Source organism: Homalodisca vitripennis, chromosome 4 (assembly GCF_021130785.1).
Source record: "Homalodisca vitripennis isolate AUS2020 chromosome 4, UT_GWSS_2.1, whole genome shotgun sequence".
NCBI classification, from domain to species: Eukaryota; Metazoa; Arthropoda; class Insecta; order Hemiptera; family Cicadellidae; genus Homalodisca; species Homalodisca vitripennis.
In genome coordinates, this window is record NC_060210.1 from 132,158,848 (window position 1) to 132,175,734 (window position 16,887).

The window sequence follows — 16,887 nt, forward strand, 5'->3', positions numbered from 1 at the left end:
GAAACTAAATGTATCTGTTTTATGGATTTTAATATAAATATGCCACAGTTATTAACCAGACGGGACCCAACATCTTTTTATTACTAGTTTGTCCCAAAATGAGGATGGCTATCAGTACCGGCTGTTGGCTTTAACTGAACATCAGCTTAAACTATCATCTAAGATTTCCCATTCACACCATCATGAAAAATTACTAACACTTTACAAATCTTGAAACATTTCAGCTTTGTTGGGGAGGCTTACCTTCAATCAACGTTAGTCCAAATTACAATGCTGAAAATGTTTCTCTACAGAGAGGCTACGTTACATGTAGAAAACTCGATTGCTCCACTATGCTTTGGGATTGTGTCTAACACATTGTAATGCACTCAGTTGTGCATCTGATGAAACAATAAGAACACCTCTTTACCTAGATTACATCTGATTTTTTAATCTAGGTGTCTCTGATGTCAAAACGATGCAAAGGGTTCCTTTGAAATTCTTTGTCGCCAACTTTTTTTGGATCTCTTCAGACCAACGTGGCTCCAAACTGATTCCAGGACTTAAAACTGTGAGAGCATCAGACTTTAGACGCTGCATTAAGTGGAAGGTGATGTAGTTAAACTCAACATTCATATTAGAATAATATTAGTAATTTTTCTGTGCAATGTAAATGGGAAAACCTGGATATAGTCATGACACTAACCACATAAGCGTATGAATGAAGATCAGGTTAAACATTGAATACACACTTAGTGAGCAATACAGTAAACATAAGATAAATGAATGTATCCAGTGTAAATTCTACTGGCAGGTATAAACCATGTTTCTTTCCGTAGTGAAATTCATCAGATGGATGATATCTGAAAGTATCTTGTAGAATAAGCACTCACTCACCTGAAGGGAGTGGACCTCAGCAGCTGTTCCACTGCTATATAAAGCGGTGAGGTGGAGGAGGGTGGGGCCGATGGTAAGGTGGAGGAGCATATGCTCGGCGAAACGGGGGCACCAGGTGGGGGTGAGTGGTTCCATCGCCCAGGTCCAGCTCCAACTCCACCAGGTGCTGGTCCTGCAGCTGTAGCTGACTCAAGGAGGCGGTGGCCATCGCCACATCTGGCATGATGTCTGACAGGTGACCATCGTTGTCAGCCGGCAGGCAGCACTGCAAACAATACCAACACAATATTACATTACGCTGTAAATCTTCATAACTAATTATCTGTATTAATAATCTATAATCAATCAAATATATTATTAAATGTTGACTTTAACGATCTTTACACAAGACAGCATATCATAAATAATTTTGGAACCAATATTTATGTATTGGACCATCATTCTTAGTCAAACTGTTGTCTTTATAAAACTAAATGAACATATAACTTTCAGTAAACTGCTTAAAATAAAGCTTGTCTTGGCTCACAAGCTGTGGCAATTATTTTGGACTGATAGTTCCCTTTTCAGACTATTAGGTAAAATAAACTGAAAATACCTGGCTATATTTTAAAGTGGTTTAAAGTTTCAGGGAATTGGCTATGTTTTAGGAACTACATGTGACATCTTTTTTCTTTTATTTAATAGATAATAAAATGGCCTTCCTAAATATATTTATTTTACTTGATAATGATATAGGTATATATTTATTACTTATAATGTTAATGTAAATTTGGAAGTTTTTGGAAAGTATGAGGGCTATCCAGAAAGAGGATTACGTTTTGATCTGTAGCCATAAATGTGTGACGCAATCAAGAATCCCGTGAGTTGTGAAGTACAGTCAGTAAAATGATTTTTGTTGGCTAAGTATAATAAACTAATTGAGATTTATCACAACTCTGTGAAGATTATGGGAACGATGAGATTACTGAAGGTAAAGTGTGTCAGTGATGCATTAGGTTTAAAAATATTTAATATGATGACGAACGAAGTGGATGGCCAAGCATTGTGACTGATTAAACTGATTCTAAAGTCGATGAGAAGATTAAAAACGACCGCTGATTCACAATACCAGAATGCTCACTTAGTTTTCCTCAAATTTCAAGGAGTTTTGGCATGAAATTGTTACGTATTAATGAGAGAACCATAAATTTTGTGTAAGATGGGTACCGAAAATCGACAAACAGCAAATCGGACTCGAGAAGTCCTGGACGTTTTTAAATGGGAGGTGTTCCACATCTGCCTTATAATTCAGTCTAGCACCCAGCGACAACTACCTGTTTCTACAAATGAAGACCTGGCTTGCAACACAGCGCTTTGATGACAACATGGAACTGCAGGAGGGTGTGACTAACTGGTTGAAATATTAGGTGGCAGAATTTTATAACACTGTAATTTCAAAACACTGCTATGGTGACTAAATTTATGTGATGGCTATGTTGAAACAAAATATAACAAAACCACATTTTAGTAATCGTTTGGTTTTTTACTGCCAATTAGTTCTCATCCCCGCACACAGGTGCAAGGATGCATAAACACAGATATGAACACCATATTTTTTCTTTTGTTACTTACCTACGGTTATTTTTGAACTTTAAATTATAATACATTACTAAATGTTACTAAGCTGAATAATTACATATCTACTGTATCTCCAAGGTATGACTTGTCACATACATTACATTTCTCAAAACTTGAATAAGAATACAATATTACATATCTCCAACTGAGTTATTTTTATTTTAACGCACCATATTCATAACACAACTTGAGTTGTAGTGTGGTACCTGTGTGGGAGGGTGGCTTCTGTACAGGTCCCCTTCGGTGATAATGGCAGGCAGGTCAGGTCTGTGCGGGGGTCCAGGACCAGGAGGCACAGGGACTCTAGCATAGGGCAATCCACTGCGGCCGTATCCTCCTCCTACAGCCTCCTCCTCCTCCTCGGCACAGTAACATGCAGCGTTCTACACATACCAGACACATGTTGTAAATGATCTGCCGCTCTATACTGAATGAGACAAACCAGTCTCCCACTGACAGCATTGTAAGGCATATGCTGCCACTAATGTGTTAACTGCATTGTCATTAATTTCACACACAATACTGCAGGGATAAATTCATGCAACATTACAAAATATTTTACAACTACACAAGTAATAGTAGACTGTTTCAAAAGCAGGTGAGAAAATATTCCATATTAAATTACTGATTGATTAATATATAATTGATTTTTGAACTTTTGAAATTTTAAAATTCATTAAAATGTTACAGCTTTTATAAGCTATAAATTGCAGAAAACAATCTTCAAAGTTTTGAATTCTCAGCAATAGTTTTGTGACTAGTGGTTTAATCCCTGTAAAGTTTTCAATACTCAACATCTATTTAAATTACTAGATATAAATTTTGTTACAATTATCTGCAATCCATAGATCCTAGGGTTCGAGTCCCAACGGAACAAGTACTTTTTGTGATTCAATGTATTAGGCTATTGCCATTCATATAAATTTAATTAATGTGTACACACTCGTGTGTGCGCGTGCGCATATGATCGAATTAATTGAATCAAATATATATATATATATATATATATTTACAACTTTTCCAATTTTTCTTTCCTAAAAACATAATTGGGATTACTTGGAACATTTAAAAACAAAAAATAGCCAAAATGGTCCAGACTTTTTCAAATAATGTGCTTGCAACTTTTCACATTTATTTATGTAGATGATTAGTAATAGTGTTTAACAACCAACCTGTTTGCTCACCTCTAAAAGATCAGCGACAGGATCAGGCAGGTTGAACTCTCGGACAACCCTGAGTCTGATCTGACGCAGGACCTCGTGTCTGGAAGACAGTGGCAAGGCTAGGGCTCGCTGACAGCTTGGTGACTGACGCAACTTCTGTTCTCTCTTCAGCATGGCAGTCATAGTCGCTGGGTCTGGTACTGGCAACAGACAATTTCACAATGTACTTATTTACATAATCATACTGTACCGTTTTACTGGCACATGAGGGGTTAGCTTTGAAATTTAAAAGAAATTTTTGTGAAGGTTTAAAAATAAAAGTAAATCTTCTGAAATAAATAAAGTTCAAACTAAAATAAAACTTCTTAAAAAATAATTATTGGAATTAAAATTAAAACTTCTTGATGACTTTTAAATTCAAACTTGTAATATATTCTTCACTCCCAAAAATGTACAAAGTTCTTACAGCTTGTCTTTTATTCAATTTTCAAAATTCAAACATTCACACTCTAATCTGATCTGGCAATTCTTCACTTTAATTTATCTTCAAAATTCAATTATATTTGTTACTAATTTTCTTTACTTTACTTTAAAAGTATTCTTCAGTGTTAGAGATTTAAAATAAAAAAATTCTTCAGTGTTAGAGATTTAATAAATCAAAAAATTCTTCAGTGTTAGAGACAATAAAAAAAAATTCTTCAGTGTTAAAGATTTAAAAATAAAAAAATTCTTCAGTGTTAGAGATTTAATAAATAAAAAAATATTGTTGAAAGCATCTGTAACAACCACAAAACTCTTTTAGTATTTTTACATAAATTTTTATATACATGTGCTCACTGCACCAACAAGTTTTATACTGCACAGATCAAAAGGACAAGTTCCTAAATTCCCATTAAATTTAATTTTTACAATATTTCTTTCCCAAAATTATTCCAAAATAACTAAGAATGAATATTGATGGACTCCAGCTAAAAGGTTCACTTACCCGCAGGTTCGATGACAATTAGCAAAAAGATTTACTCTAAGCACTATTTACTCTACTCGTTACAATCACTTCTGATGAACTGAGATGGAGGTACGGTACGTCTACCTCACCCCACCTCTCAATTTCGTTATCGAACACTGCCATCTGCGATGCGCGCCTCGCCGATAGCAGCCTCTTTTGTACAGTCCAGTCCTTATCATTCATCTGGGCCTACTCCTTCCGCCGGTAATCCAGTTACCCCAGAATTATTATTTAATACAATCGGTACAATACAATTTTTTAAAATTACAATTCATGTAATTTTACAACCATACTTGACAATCAAAGAAATTCTCAAGCCATAAAATGTAACAAATAGTAGCAAGAAATTTGGTATTACTAAGGGATAAGTTTTACGAAAGCCGTTTCTATTTATTAAAATTTAGTTTAAAACCATAATTTATTTATTTTGACAAGTCAATTTGTAACCAAAGGTTCACAGACAAATCATAAATAGACCAACTATTATAGCATTAAGCATCATAAAGCCATAAAAACATAATTTTTGCATTCCTGAACAACAATTTTTTAGATAGTGACTTTGTTTTCTTTTGTTTATTAGTGCTCAAAACTAGTACAAATTTGATTTATTATTAAGGTTGCTTGCTATAAAAAAATTGTATAAATGAAAATATTTTGGCTTTCTACAATTTTGCAATTGACAATGTTAAAAGAACAATTCTGGTTGATGAAAAACCCAAATTTACACAAAATTTAAATAAATCAGTCTACTTCAAAAAAATAGAATATCAGTCTGAAAGTGAATATAAACACTAGAAATCAACAATTTGATTAAATTTGTTTACATGATAAAAGAAGAATAAAAACATAATTTACAACATTGGGGGCATCTTCATAGAAGTATAACACAATTAATTTCTTAGTTAAAGCCAAGTGCATAAATAGGAGTTTTACTGAGTAATAACTCTACATTAAGTACTCTACAAATAATTATGAAAGAAGAGGACTGATATGAACACTGCTATCTAAAATACTGACCACTGTTTACCAAACTTCCATAAATGGATAGAATAACTGTCTATGATAATACAACTGCATTGGAAAAACCTTGTGGTGATTCCACTGAACAGATGAGTTGTTATGTAAGAATCCCACCCTTGGTTTAATACACATTTGGCACTTTGTCAAGTCAATCACAGAGAGAAAGAGCATTGACTAGATTAAAGGAAAATCCTTGAGCTGATGATGTCTGCTCCACTCAGTTCAGTCTTGTCTGAAATCCCCACTATGGCATGATGGAACAAGAGAGTACCATCAGTAAAGGCCAAAAAATGTCTGACTTTGGATTTTTAATTCCACATCTTGGAATATGTTCCTCAGAACCACATATGTGTGATGATTAGACCTCCAATCCAAACACCATGGAACTATACTACTCAAAGATGTTCTTTTGAAACCTTACTAACACAGTAGAGCATTCGTAATAGCACATACGACTCAGACTATCAAAGGAATTTGTGAAACCTAAACCTCAAGAACCAATACGAAGCTAGCCGTGTTTCTTCAAAGATAATACTTTTCTTTTATCCCTGGTGATGTTCCTGGTAGAGATAATATCTTAACAGCCAGAATCTCCTCACATATCACCAGATCTTGGAAGAAGAAATGTCATGTCTTCCAAGCAATGGGTAAAACTACTGAGATAATGTGTAATCTTAGTCAACAATAAGAATGGACCCCAATACTCTGTCATCATAGTTACAGAAGGAGCTTTTCTGCTTCTGGATCACGTAAGAGAATCTCCCTTGCAGTTCTGTTTCGTACTATTCTTTGGACTCGTGCTCATTCCCTTCGTTTTAACATCTTATTTGAGGTGTTAGCAACAGAACAATGCAACCTTGGCTAATATTAAATTTGTATCAGAGAAAAAATTTCTGCAGTCTCTCATGCCCTCCTTTGCTTAACAATTAAAGATTATCCAAGAAATCACTAATTTACTTAGTTAACATATTTACAATATAGTTAACAATATACAAGAAGTTTAACAATTCATGATTCACTGATTTAGTTCTAAGAATATTTAATTAGATTAACAAGGCTAACCACTTCTATTAATAGTTGTTTAACCTATTTAAGGACAACTAAAGAAAGATATATCAATGTTTAGGTCAAGTGATAAAAGACTATTAATTTACTTGTGTTTAGGCAAATTTCTATCCCAACCCTATTAATAGTTTTTATATTGTTAATGCCGTTTATTTCAGAAACGATTCAATCTGCAACAGAGTAAGAAAGTACAAATAACACAATTGGCATTGCTTGCCTTCACATCTCCGATAACACTCTTTTCCTGTCATACTGACATTCGATAGCTAGCTGCCAAATATTATTTTAGTTTGTTTACATCAGTGTGTTGTTCACAGTGAATTTGTGTAATGACTAAAATTGACAATTTGTTGACAACTGATTTCCTAAATTTACACTGCAGGGGAAAAATACTAGATCATGACAATGAGTTAATATTGTTTACATTATTGCTTAATGTAGTTACATTGCATAGTGATGTTTCAAATGAATGAAAACAATTTTAGATTTGTATTGTGATTATTATTTTTCCTCATGTTATGGTTAATTTTTGTTAACAGATTTTCAAATAAATTACAAGCACCTAAAACTAACCTGTGTGTAAGTATGGATGCATCTACTGAATCAATGAATCAAAAGCTGTTGAAAGCCTATTTACAAATAATCAGCAACAAAATACAAATAGGAGGGATATGACATTTAACTCCACTTAGATGAGATAAAAAATGTGCAGATAGTCTAATGGATAGTTATATAGATGAAGGACTTCTTAGGCTACCAGATGATGAAGAGAAAATATCCCCCCAACATGCAATGAAAAAACTCGGCTAACAAGACCTCTTTAACAAAGTGTACAGACCAGCAATATTTCAGACAAGCAATGTCACCGGACATCTTGGCTTGTTAACGCAACAGTCATAACCTCAATACTTACGGATCTACTAGTGGACGTAACACTTACCTGGGATGGATGCAGCCAGCACATCAACCCCCAGAGGTCTTGGCTTGTCTTGTACCATGTACAGAGTGTCTGGTATGTCTGGTATATACCGCACCCGTCTTAACCTCAACAACTCGACCTCTTGCACCAACTGATCTTCTACTAGTGCCTGTATCAAGAGTTTTTATGTCAAAAAAGAATATATGTAAATAATATTTGCAATATATCCAGTAGAGCAGGTTTTAGTTTTTAATACTCAGCACAAGACTTATAGCAGTAGAAATAGTGCAGGGCATTCCTATGCCAAATAAATAAAAGGGTTAACCTGATAATAAAGCTCAACTAATTCTGTTGATGTTTTGAGCCGACACAGTAAAATATCTTGCTGCTATATTTTCTTAAAGTCAAAAATTATATAAATATTTGTTATATTTTATGTCATCAAAGATAAATAACATAATAATGACTGAATAAAATAAAAATATTTCCAATTACGGAAGTATATTTTATTGTTTGGAAACATACACAATAAAAACCTTTAACAAAGAAATAATAAAGGAATTATTACTTTAGAAATGGAAATTATTATTCAGAATCTTTATAGCCATTACAAATCAATAACATACATAGCATTGTCACAGTTCTTAATTTATAAACAGTTCCAACTTGGACAATCTACTGTGAATAGTCATTCATTTACAGCCAACTGGTTTTGTCTAATAGACTATAAATTCATCAACACTGTACATAGCTAGATTTAGCAAAATGTTTATAATACCTTATTTAAAATTATTTATCAAAGTTTCATGTAATAGTTATATTTGATAAACAATGAATAAAATCCTGAATCTTCTGCTTTGTACATCACAAAATGAGTTTTCAAAATAGGTTTTCATTTCCAAAAAATTTCACACCCCTCTCTCTATGATAAAAGTTATTTAGATTTAAAAATACATATTTCTTATATGGAGGCTACATTTATACACAATTTAACAAAGTAAAATTATTAAAAATTAACAATAACTATTTGTTTACATAGAGACAACAGATACATGGAGGTGAGGACAAACAGTGATGCAGCAACATGGAAAATATAAACTGCAAGTCAAATATCATCAACAAAAACCTTGATACTTTGTTACTTAATTTATATATTACATATTGATTTGTATATACTAATTGTGACAAAACACATTTTAATGGTCAATAGTTTATTTAAGTTGATCAGATGTTGTCTGTAAATAAACGTGCTGTGATGCATGAACATAGACAAAGGATATTAACCCTTCCCACGCCGTAGAAGGATACATCAGAATGGTAGACTTTGGCCAAAAAGCCAAATACAGTTATCTGATATTATAGATTACGTCTCGTGGAGAGTTTTTTAGTTCACAAAAGGCCTTTGAAATGCTCGTGCATGTTCCATGCTTATTGCGTTTGCCAAGGAAGTATTTATAAACAGCCTTCACTCTGCAGGCGCCTTTTGTCTAGCTACGACCACCTGCTTGTCAGTTCTATGTCTCCTACAGAGTCGTAACCAAACAAATCTGTGGCGTGTATCGCTGCTTTCTCGGTTGTCACGAGCACAAAGGTCTACTACGTTTCCCGTTATTAATCTTCATCGTGTGGTAGTGTTGTGTTTTTACAATGAAATTAGAAATGTATTTAAAATAAACAGTTTTGTAAATAGTTTTTTTTTTTTTTTTTTTTTTTTTTTTTTTTTTTTTTTTTTTCAATAAATACCTTATTTTAAGTCAAATGCTCTGTTTTACACTCTTTTGGCTTTTACCTTTTATAATTTTAGCCATAGTAAAAATTAGCTTTAAACTTAAAGAAACAAAATTTCTTTACTTGTTTTGGCGTTATAGGAAAGTTAATGGATTTATTAGTGGTGTGTGGAGGGTTGAGTGTCATTTTAGTTGTCGGTACAATGTTTATAACAGTAGTATCAACTAACAAGTTTCAACATAATGCAACCAAGAACTAAGTGCCACACAAGTGTGTCATACATCTATATAAACCATATATAAAAATTCAAATCTTCATCATACATCAAACCAAAATAATTTTATACTAAGTTACTGTACTGATATTATACATTTTTGTCACTGGTCGATTTTGATAATACCAACCAGCTCATATTGTGTAGCTGGTTTGTGGAGAAAAAAACGTGTGGGACGCATATTTGTCAGCTAGACAATTGTAAAGGGAAATATTTTGTAGTGTGGGAAGGAACACTAATAGAGTATTTTTTTATTGAGCTGTTAAATTTTCAAATTTCTAATTTGAGCATTCTTTATGTTCAAAATTCTAACCAAACAAATCAAAATTTTTAACCCTTTTAACCCCAGCCATTTTTCCATGGACTTGCCAGAAAGCCCATGGTGATAAGGGACCGTAGTGCAGAATTGAGGGAAAATACATCTAGTTTTCTTATTTTTGAAGATAATTGTTCACAAATAAGTGTACTTTTAGATGTAATAGTTAAAAAGTACTTTTACAGAATGATTTGTTTTTTCTAGCGTATATATACATAAAAAAAAATTATTTTTTTATTTTTTATAGTTTGGACATAAATAAAGGGTAGAAAAAAAAATTGTAGCCCCTGAAAAATGAAGCAATTTTGTTGTACACATATTTCTTACTACACACACAAAATTTGAAGAACTTTCCTTGATAAATTAGATAAATTACAGGAGATATATCCAATTCATTGTATTGCTGCATAAGCACTTCTTCATATATTTCCACATACACGTCAGTAAAAGTATACAGATATGTATACTTGTTTTTGCACTTTTGAAATAATAACAATTGTAAAATAACACAAACTAATTGTAATTGTAACACTAAAACTTGTTTAATGTTTCAAAAAAGTAAAAAAAATAATACAATATTTACAATATATACATTTTATATGAACAACTCAGTTCATTGTCTTCAAAAATAGCACCTTCACCACTAATAATATTGTTTATCAAAGTGTTTTCACTCACTGGTAACTTTTCTCTAAGACGTTTACTCTATGTTTTTTTACTAATAATACAATAAATTACACGAAAAACAACCGCTTACAATCACGCAAACTAATTGAGGTTATAACTCAGCATACAACAAATGCAACTGAAGTCGTCTGACAGCTGACATCGACAAATAAACTACGCTCAACAACGACGAAATATGATGCCAATTGGAAGGTTTATTGTTTTTGCATGTAGCCCGTTTCTTCACCGACCACTATACCGAAACTGATGGCATTTATACATATTATTAGCCAGTTACATTAAATTCTCGAGACGATATATCGGACGCCGGGGCTAAAAGGGTTAAGCTTGTAGCCAACTTATAATTTTCACTTAAATAGGATTCTATACTATAACAATTTAAAACCTATAAATCTTTACAGTGCGTACCTTGATCTCTTCATAATAAGGCATAAAGAGTCTGGGCCTGACAAACAGACCATTGCTATTGGGGCTGGTACGGACCCAAGCATTGAGACGTACACTGTCCCGTGTATCTGAGCCTATCATGTGGCTCGGGGGAGTAGACACCAACCCCCGCCGGATGGCCTGTCCCAGAGTCTCCGATGATGTGGGAGCTACGTGATCCATCCTGACTAGGGGCAGCAGCTCAGACAATATCTCACGCAGTTCTACGTCACTCAGATCTCGCTTCTTCACCCCCTTGCGTGTCACTGAGTGTGCCGTATGGCTTAGCAAGTTCGGCTCTGTAAGTAATCATAATTTGAATGGTAACCAAATAAATGTTCAATTTAAATATATAGATCAATATTTATTTCCAATGAGAATTTAAGAAAAAAGTTATTGTTATGTAACAATTTCCATAATATCATGCCACTTACGTATTATTGAACAATTGTCACCTGTATTATGCCTTATTAAATGGATTAATATATTTTTATTACAAAACAATTATAGAAAAATTTAAAATCCTATTGCTTGTTGCAATAAAATTAGACTAGTACAGACAAATTCTTCTGACCTTAACAGGTTTTTGCTCCCATAGTACAAACAATAGGTACACACCTCTATCCTCCATTCGCCTGACCAACTCCTGTTCTCCCCACTTCAACACAGCTTGCAGTACCTCCAGCTCACTAGCCTGGAGAAAGTGAGAGTTGAGCGCCTCTATGAGGTGACCTTTGTCCAACTGGTGTAGCACACTGGACTGGGCAATCTGTGTGAATTCTTCTCTCAGAAAGTGTTTCGCCTGCAAAAGGACATAATTATATCAACATTGATTTCTGAGGTTTACAACCGAAACAGATGGCTTTTACCCTTCCCCCTCCCGATCACCTTCCTGTCTGATTGTTTCAGATAACGTGGCATGATACCATAAGAAATTTTGACATTCATTTTCCCATTAGTGTTCCAATTCCACTGGTGCAGATGTGACATGTTGTTTGCACTCTTGACTTCTGTGCAGTGACAACACCTGGGTTGTTTCATTTATCTGGACTTCAAACTGTTGTCAGGTATGACACATATATTTTTGAGTGCTAATCCACTGCCACACATTGTAGGTTCTATGTACATGTTTATGTATTAAGTTTTTACAACTGAGGAAGAGAGTAGATTTTAATTTTGCTTGCTTAGTAGTGACATTGGGAATGGTGCTTTACAATATTGGTTTTTGTAGCTGTATTGTAACAGCCATTTTGGACTGTAAGCTGGCGTGTTTAACAAGTTTTCCATATGGGAACAGTGGCAGTGCAACTCTTAAAACCGTCAGTTTAAGCTTTGTTCCTTTCTACTGATAGGAGTTTCATTTCTTTATGATTGTATTTGTGTTTGCAGTAAATTTCTTTTGGTTTTATACTATACTAAACTATAAAAATGGCTAACCAGATGTTGAAAACTTTTATCAATTCATCAGTAACATTATAAAACATATACAAAAATATACAAATCTTTAAAACATCCAGGTCTTATATTTTTTGTACTACATTAACTTTAGAAACCTTATTTAAAATAGAACTTTAAACTAATTATTTTTAGCACACTAGGAGGAAATACATAACTATATATATATTTAGTGTTCTAAGGGTTAACTTTTCTGAGATTAATATAATGAACAATTATTATTTACTTTAAATACAGAATATGTTACAGTTGCAACTCTACCTTGCTGTCATGTGTTTACACTATGTAATATATCATTAAAATAGTATTTTACTGATATTTCTACTCTGTTGTAGTCAATATTATATTGAGGGAGCAATCATAAAAGCAGAGTTTGCATACAGATAACATAAAAAAGAATAGTACAGCGTTTAATCGAGTCCAACTATAGAGCACAATGTAAAACATTACAAGTACTCATATTATTTCTTTAATGTTTACTTTACACAATAGAAAATGAAAATAAAGCCATAGCAGCCATCAACTCTTCATTAAGTGTCAATTGTCCAAAAGTCAATGTGAAAATCAGTACAGAAATACTTTTTGTACTTTTTTTTATTGTGTTATTAACCCTTTGAGTGCCACGGGTATTTCCCGAAGGCATATGCATAAAGTGCCATGCTGTTTTTCGCGTATTTGTAAGCTTTTGGGAAAAAAGCTGTTGTAAAATAACTACCAAACAGATTTCTATCATTTTGTTGTTGTTTTTTTTTCTTATTAAATGCAGAATATGATACATATCGTTAAAAATAAAATTTGATTTATAAAAATATAAAAATTTCAGTATTTATAAAAAAAGTTTTTTACTTTTGTATAAAAAGTTAAGTTTCGACCTAATTTGTGTGTATACGGTATTTTTAAAGATTTTTTTTCTTTATACCATGATAAAGGCCATATGATTCTAAATAAAACCCATGTGTAATATCTTATTCTAGAATTTTAAAAACATGGCATTATATGTATTAACAAAATGCTGCCTGGTACCAACATTTTATAAACTGTACTTCATTTGTCAGAGTTTAGAAATTACTTAGTAATGATGTAGTTTTCCCAATAAATCTAATAAAACATTAATACAACACAAATAAATATGGTTAGTACATTTAGAAACAAATACTTGCTAACATATTTACATAAAAGTTTACATTTACTAAATAATAACCCTAATAATATTTACACTGAAAATTCACGTTTTTCGCTTGAACACAACTCAAATCACACATTACTTTTGTAAAGAAATGCAGTAAATACTGTATAAGTTACTATTTTATTTTGTATTTACTCAAATGCTTGGTTATCGGCACATAAACAACAAGAAAGGCCGTTACGCAACACGGTACTCATCCGCTACGCCGCGTGACTGGAAGACAGAATCATCGCACAGATACTTTGGTGTTATCACAGCCCACTATTTTTGGACGAGTTTTCCTTATCAGAGATCAAAATAAACTTCATTATATGTTCCTTCTTCCATAATGAATCGAAAAATACTCGATGAGTCATAGTTCCTATCTCCAAATCGTCTCCAAATAGACACACGAATGACCTGACATTTTCGAATAATGAAACGTGGTTCTTATAGTTTTTGATTGAATTGATTGTCGTAATAACTTGTAAATTCCAAAATAGGTTAAATAAAGTCAGTTGTTTTTAATACTGTAATTTATTTTGTCCCTGATAAGGAAAACTCGTCCAAAAATAGTGACTTCTTGATAAGTACCCAAACAACATAAGTTTCACAGATAAAATAGTAGAGAAACAACATAAAACTCATATTTATTGATAGTTTGGAACCTATTGAATACAGCCGTCTGATTATTTGGCCAAAATAATCTTGTACTATATAAAATATTATCGAAATACGAAACGTCAAAATTGGCGACGCTGGCACTTTATGCACTTTTCGTACCGTCAAAATTAGCGACGCTGTGGCACTCAAAGGGTTAAAAATGTCTTGACTGATGGTACAGAAACCATGTAGGATATAGAGACCAGTTACTTTACATAATTGAAGCTCTAGCTACAGCTCACTCTTATTAGTTACAGATTAACAACAAAGCATGTCAACTGACTTTGCTCAAAACAATTAGTATAATGTATGGTTTTAAAAATCTTATATTTCAGTGTAGTCTAATTCAATACTTCCAATAAGTTGGTATTTACTAACATCAGCTGTTCATTCACATTTTGTTCATAATTAATTATTAGTGTTGATAGATAAGAGCAAACCCAAGTTAACTAGATTTCCAAAGTTGACCAACCTGCCGATGGACCCAGGCCGAGCCGTGAGGTTGTGATCCCCAACGTAACACTCCGGGAAGACTCTCGATGGTGAGCCACTCCAGAATGACATCCTCACAGCCCTGCGATACAATGTCCAACTCCAGGAAACGGCCTATCTGATACAGTTCCATTGCCTCCTCCAGCGGACTGGGCCGCACCCGTCCTGTGTGTGTCAGGGCCTCCACCTGTCACAACAAATGTTTCTTTTAAAGCCAGTGGACAAGTCTGCTATTTCTATTTTTGTTACCTATTATGTTTCTAATTCTTTTTTCTACAAATACAAAGTACTTATGTCCCAAGCCTTCAGTGCTTCTGGGTTGTTTGTACCCAGTAAAAAGAGAGATTATTTACGATGTTAAATATTTATATTACCAGGTGAGGGGGAGAAATTGCAGTCAGCACAATTTTGAGGTAATTAAACCTAATACCAAGAAAGTACTCACTTTAAATTAAATTACTGAATAATTGAACTCAGTTTTTTCAGAGAAAAACAGGACTGTAAATTCAAGCTAAGACTAAAATATTATCTAGTAAAAAAAAAACATTCTAAAATTTTTTAGGTGAAATTCCATTTTCTCACTCACCATAAATATAGTAATTTTGAAAAGTATCTAAGAATACAAACATTTTGTTTATTTATACCATATGCCTAATGTTGTAATACCTGTGAAGAATGTTATTTTTGGAATAACATAATGTTTTGATTAGTTTATGTACATTATTTTGTAAAATGTGTTATTTATGACACAAGTTTACAGATTTGAATTAAATGCTTCTTCTACCTGTAAATGAAACACATTTTAATTCAAATAATAAATTGAAAACAAAAGTGCCAATTCTTTATACTAAGGGGTGATTCTTAACTATGCCAGTGAACCAACCTCCCCAAGACTGCCAGCACTGGTCCCGCAGCCGCTGCCCCGCAGTATCAAGGACAGGTCAACAGTGTCCAGGTACACTGCGTGGAGCAGCACTCTGGCGTATCTCTTGGGTATCACACTCTCGTCCAGGACAATCCTGTGTCAGTTATGTTTACAGTGATAGTCCACAATAACAAGAGATGAATTCCAATCTGGTTATATATAGTCTATTTTGGAAAATGGACTTCAAATGACACAGTGATGTTCATTTACATTGGACTGCTATCTACCAGTTAATGCTGACTATAGCTTTAGTGGAATAGAAATTTAAATACGAATATACAGAATCCATGTGTATACAAATATTGATGTTTCTTATTGTATCAATGCAATATGAACTATTTCACTTTTAATATCAACTATTTATTATAAAATCAAAATATATTTATTGTATATCTAATTTTCTCCTTCTTTAAGCATTTTTAGAATTATTGCTATTGTATGGTTGAATTAATTATATGAGTCTGTGTAATGAGTTTGTGTAAACAATACTTAAGCAATATTCATATTAGATTATATGTATAATATCAATATGATTTTCTCCTATTATGAATAACCTAAAGCTAAAGACTGGATCCATTTATCACATCGCTTCAAGCTAAGTTGAAGAACACAATATCCTAGCAAAAATAAGAACAGCCATTAAAAGATACCTGTATTCCAGTCACCAGATTATCGGTGGTTTATGATGAATTTTTTGTAGTCTCAATCAATAATTATCATTACAAGAGAAAAGAATTTATTTACTTCATAACCCATGTAAGACTGAATATTTATGATACTTATTGAGTTATCACATACAAGGGCTATCCAGAAATAAGACGTTTTTGAATGGTGCAGCAGTGTTTCGAAAACTTTCTAAAACTGATAGTTTAAAAACAAATTGTTGAAAAATTAAGAAGACAGAGAAAAAAATATTTATTTAAGGATATTTTGTAAAATATTTCAAACAGCTCAAATATTAATACAAGCATATGGATACTGTTTTACAAGTAGGATATTGACAGAGTGGATAGCACTCCATGAAGAACTGATGTACCCTTTATAACTGCCTCTTTCACCAGCGAGATAATGAGTAAAGATTAATTTCTGC

General features: G+C 33.0%; 1 protein-coding gene across 2 annotated transcripts in view; it reads right to left on the reverse strand.

Moving 5' to 3' along the window:
- LOC124360179 (BTB/POZ domain-containing protein 7) overlaps nt 1-16,887 on the reverse strand; it is a 46,082-nt gene that overhangs the window by 17,257 nt on the left and 11,938 nt on the right. The window contains exons 6-13 of one of the 2 annotated variants that reach the window (XM_046813563.1): nt 15,756-15,891; nt 14,853-15,059; nt 11,716-11,899; nt 11,080-11,396; nt 7,688-7,835; nt 3,678-3,856; nt 2,700-2,876; nt 877-1,141 (exon numbers count right to left, since the gene is read on the reverse strand). In XM_046813563.1, the coding sequence (XP_046669519.1) occupies nt 911-1,141; nt 2,700-2,876; nt 3,678-3,856; nt 7,688-7,835; nt 11,080-11,396; nt 11,716-11,899; nt 14,853-15,059; nt 15,756-15,891 (1,579 nt within the window). In that variant the 3' untranslated portion in view covers nt 877-910. Of the gene's footprint in view, nt 1-876; nt 1,142-2,699; nt 2,877-3,665; nt 3,857-7,687; nt 7,836-11,079; nt 11,397-11,715; nt 11,900-14,852; nt 15,060-15,755; nt 15,892-16,887 lie in introns of both variants that reach the window. The other variant, XM_046813562.1, reaches the window with a different exon arrangement.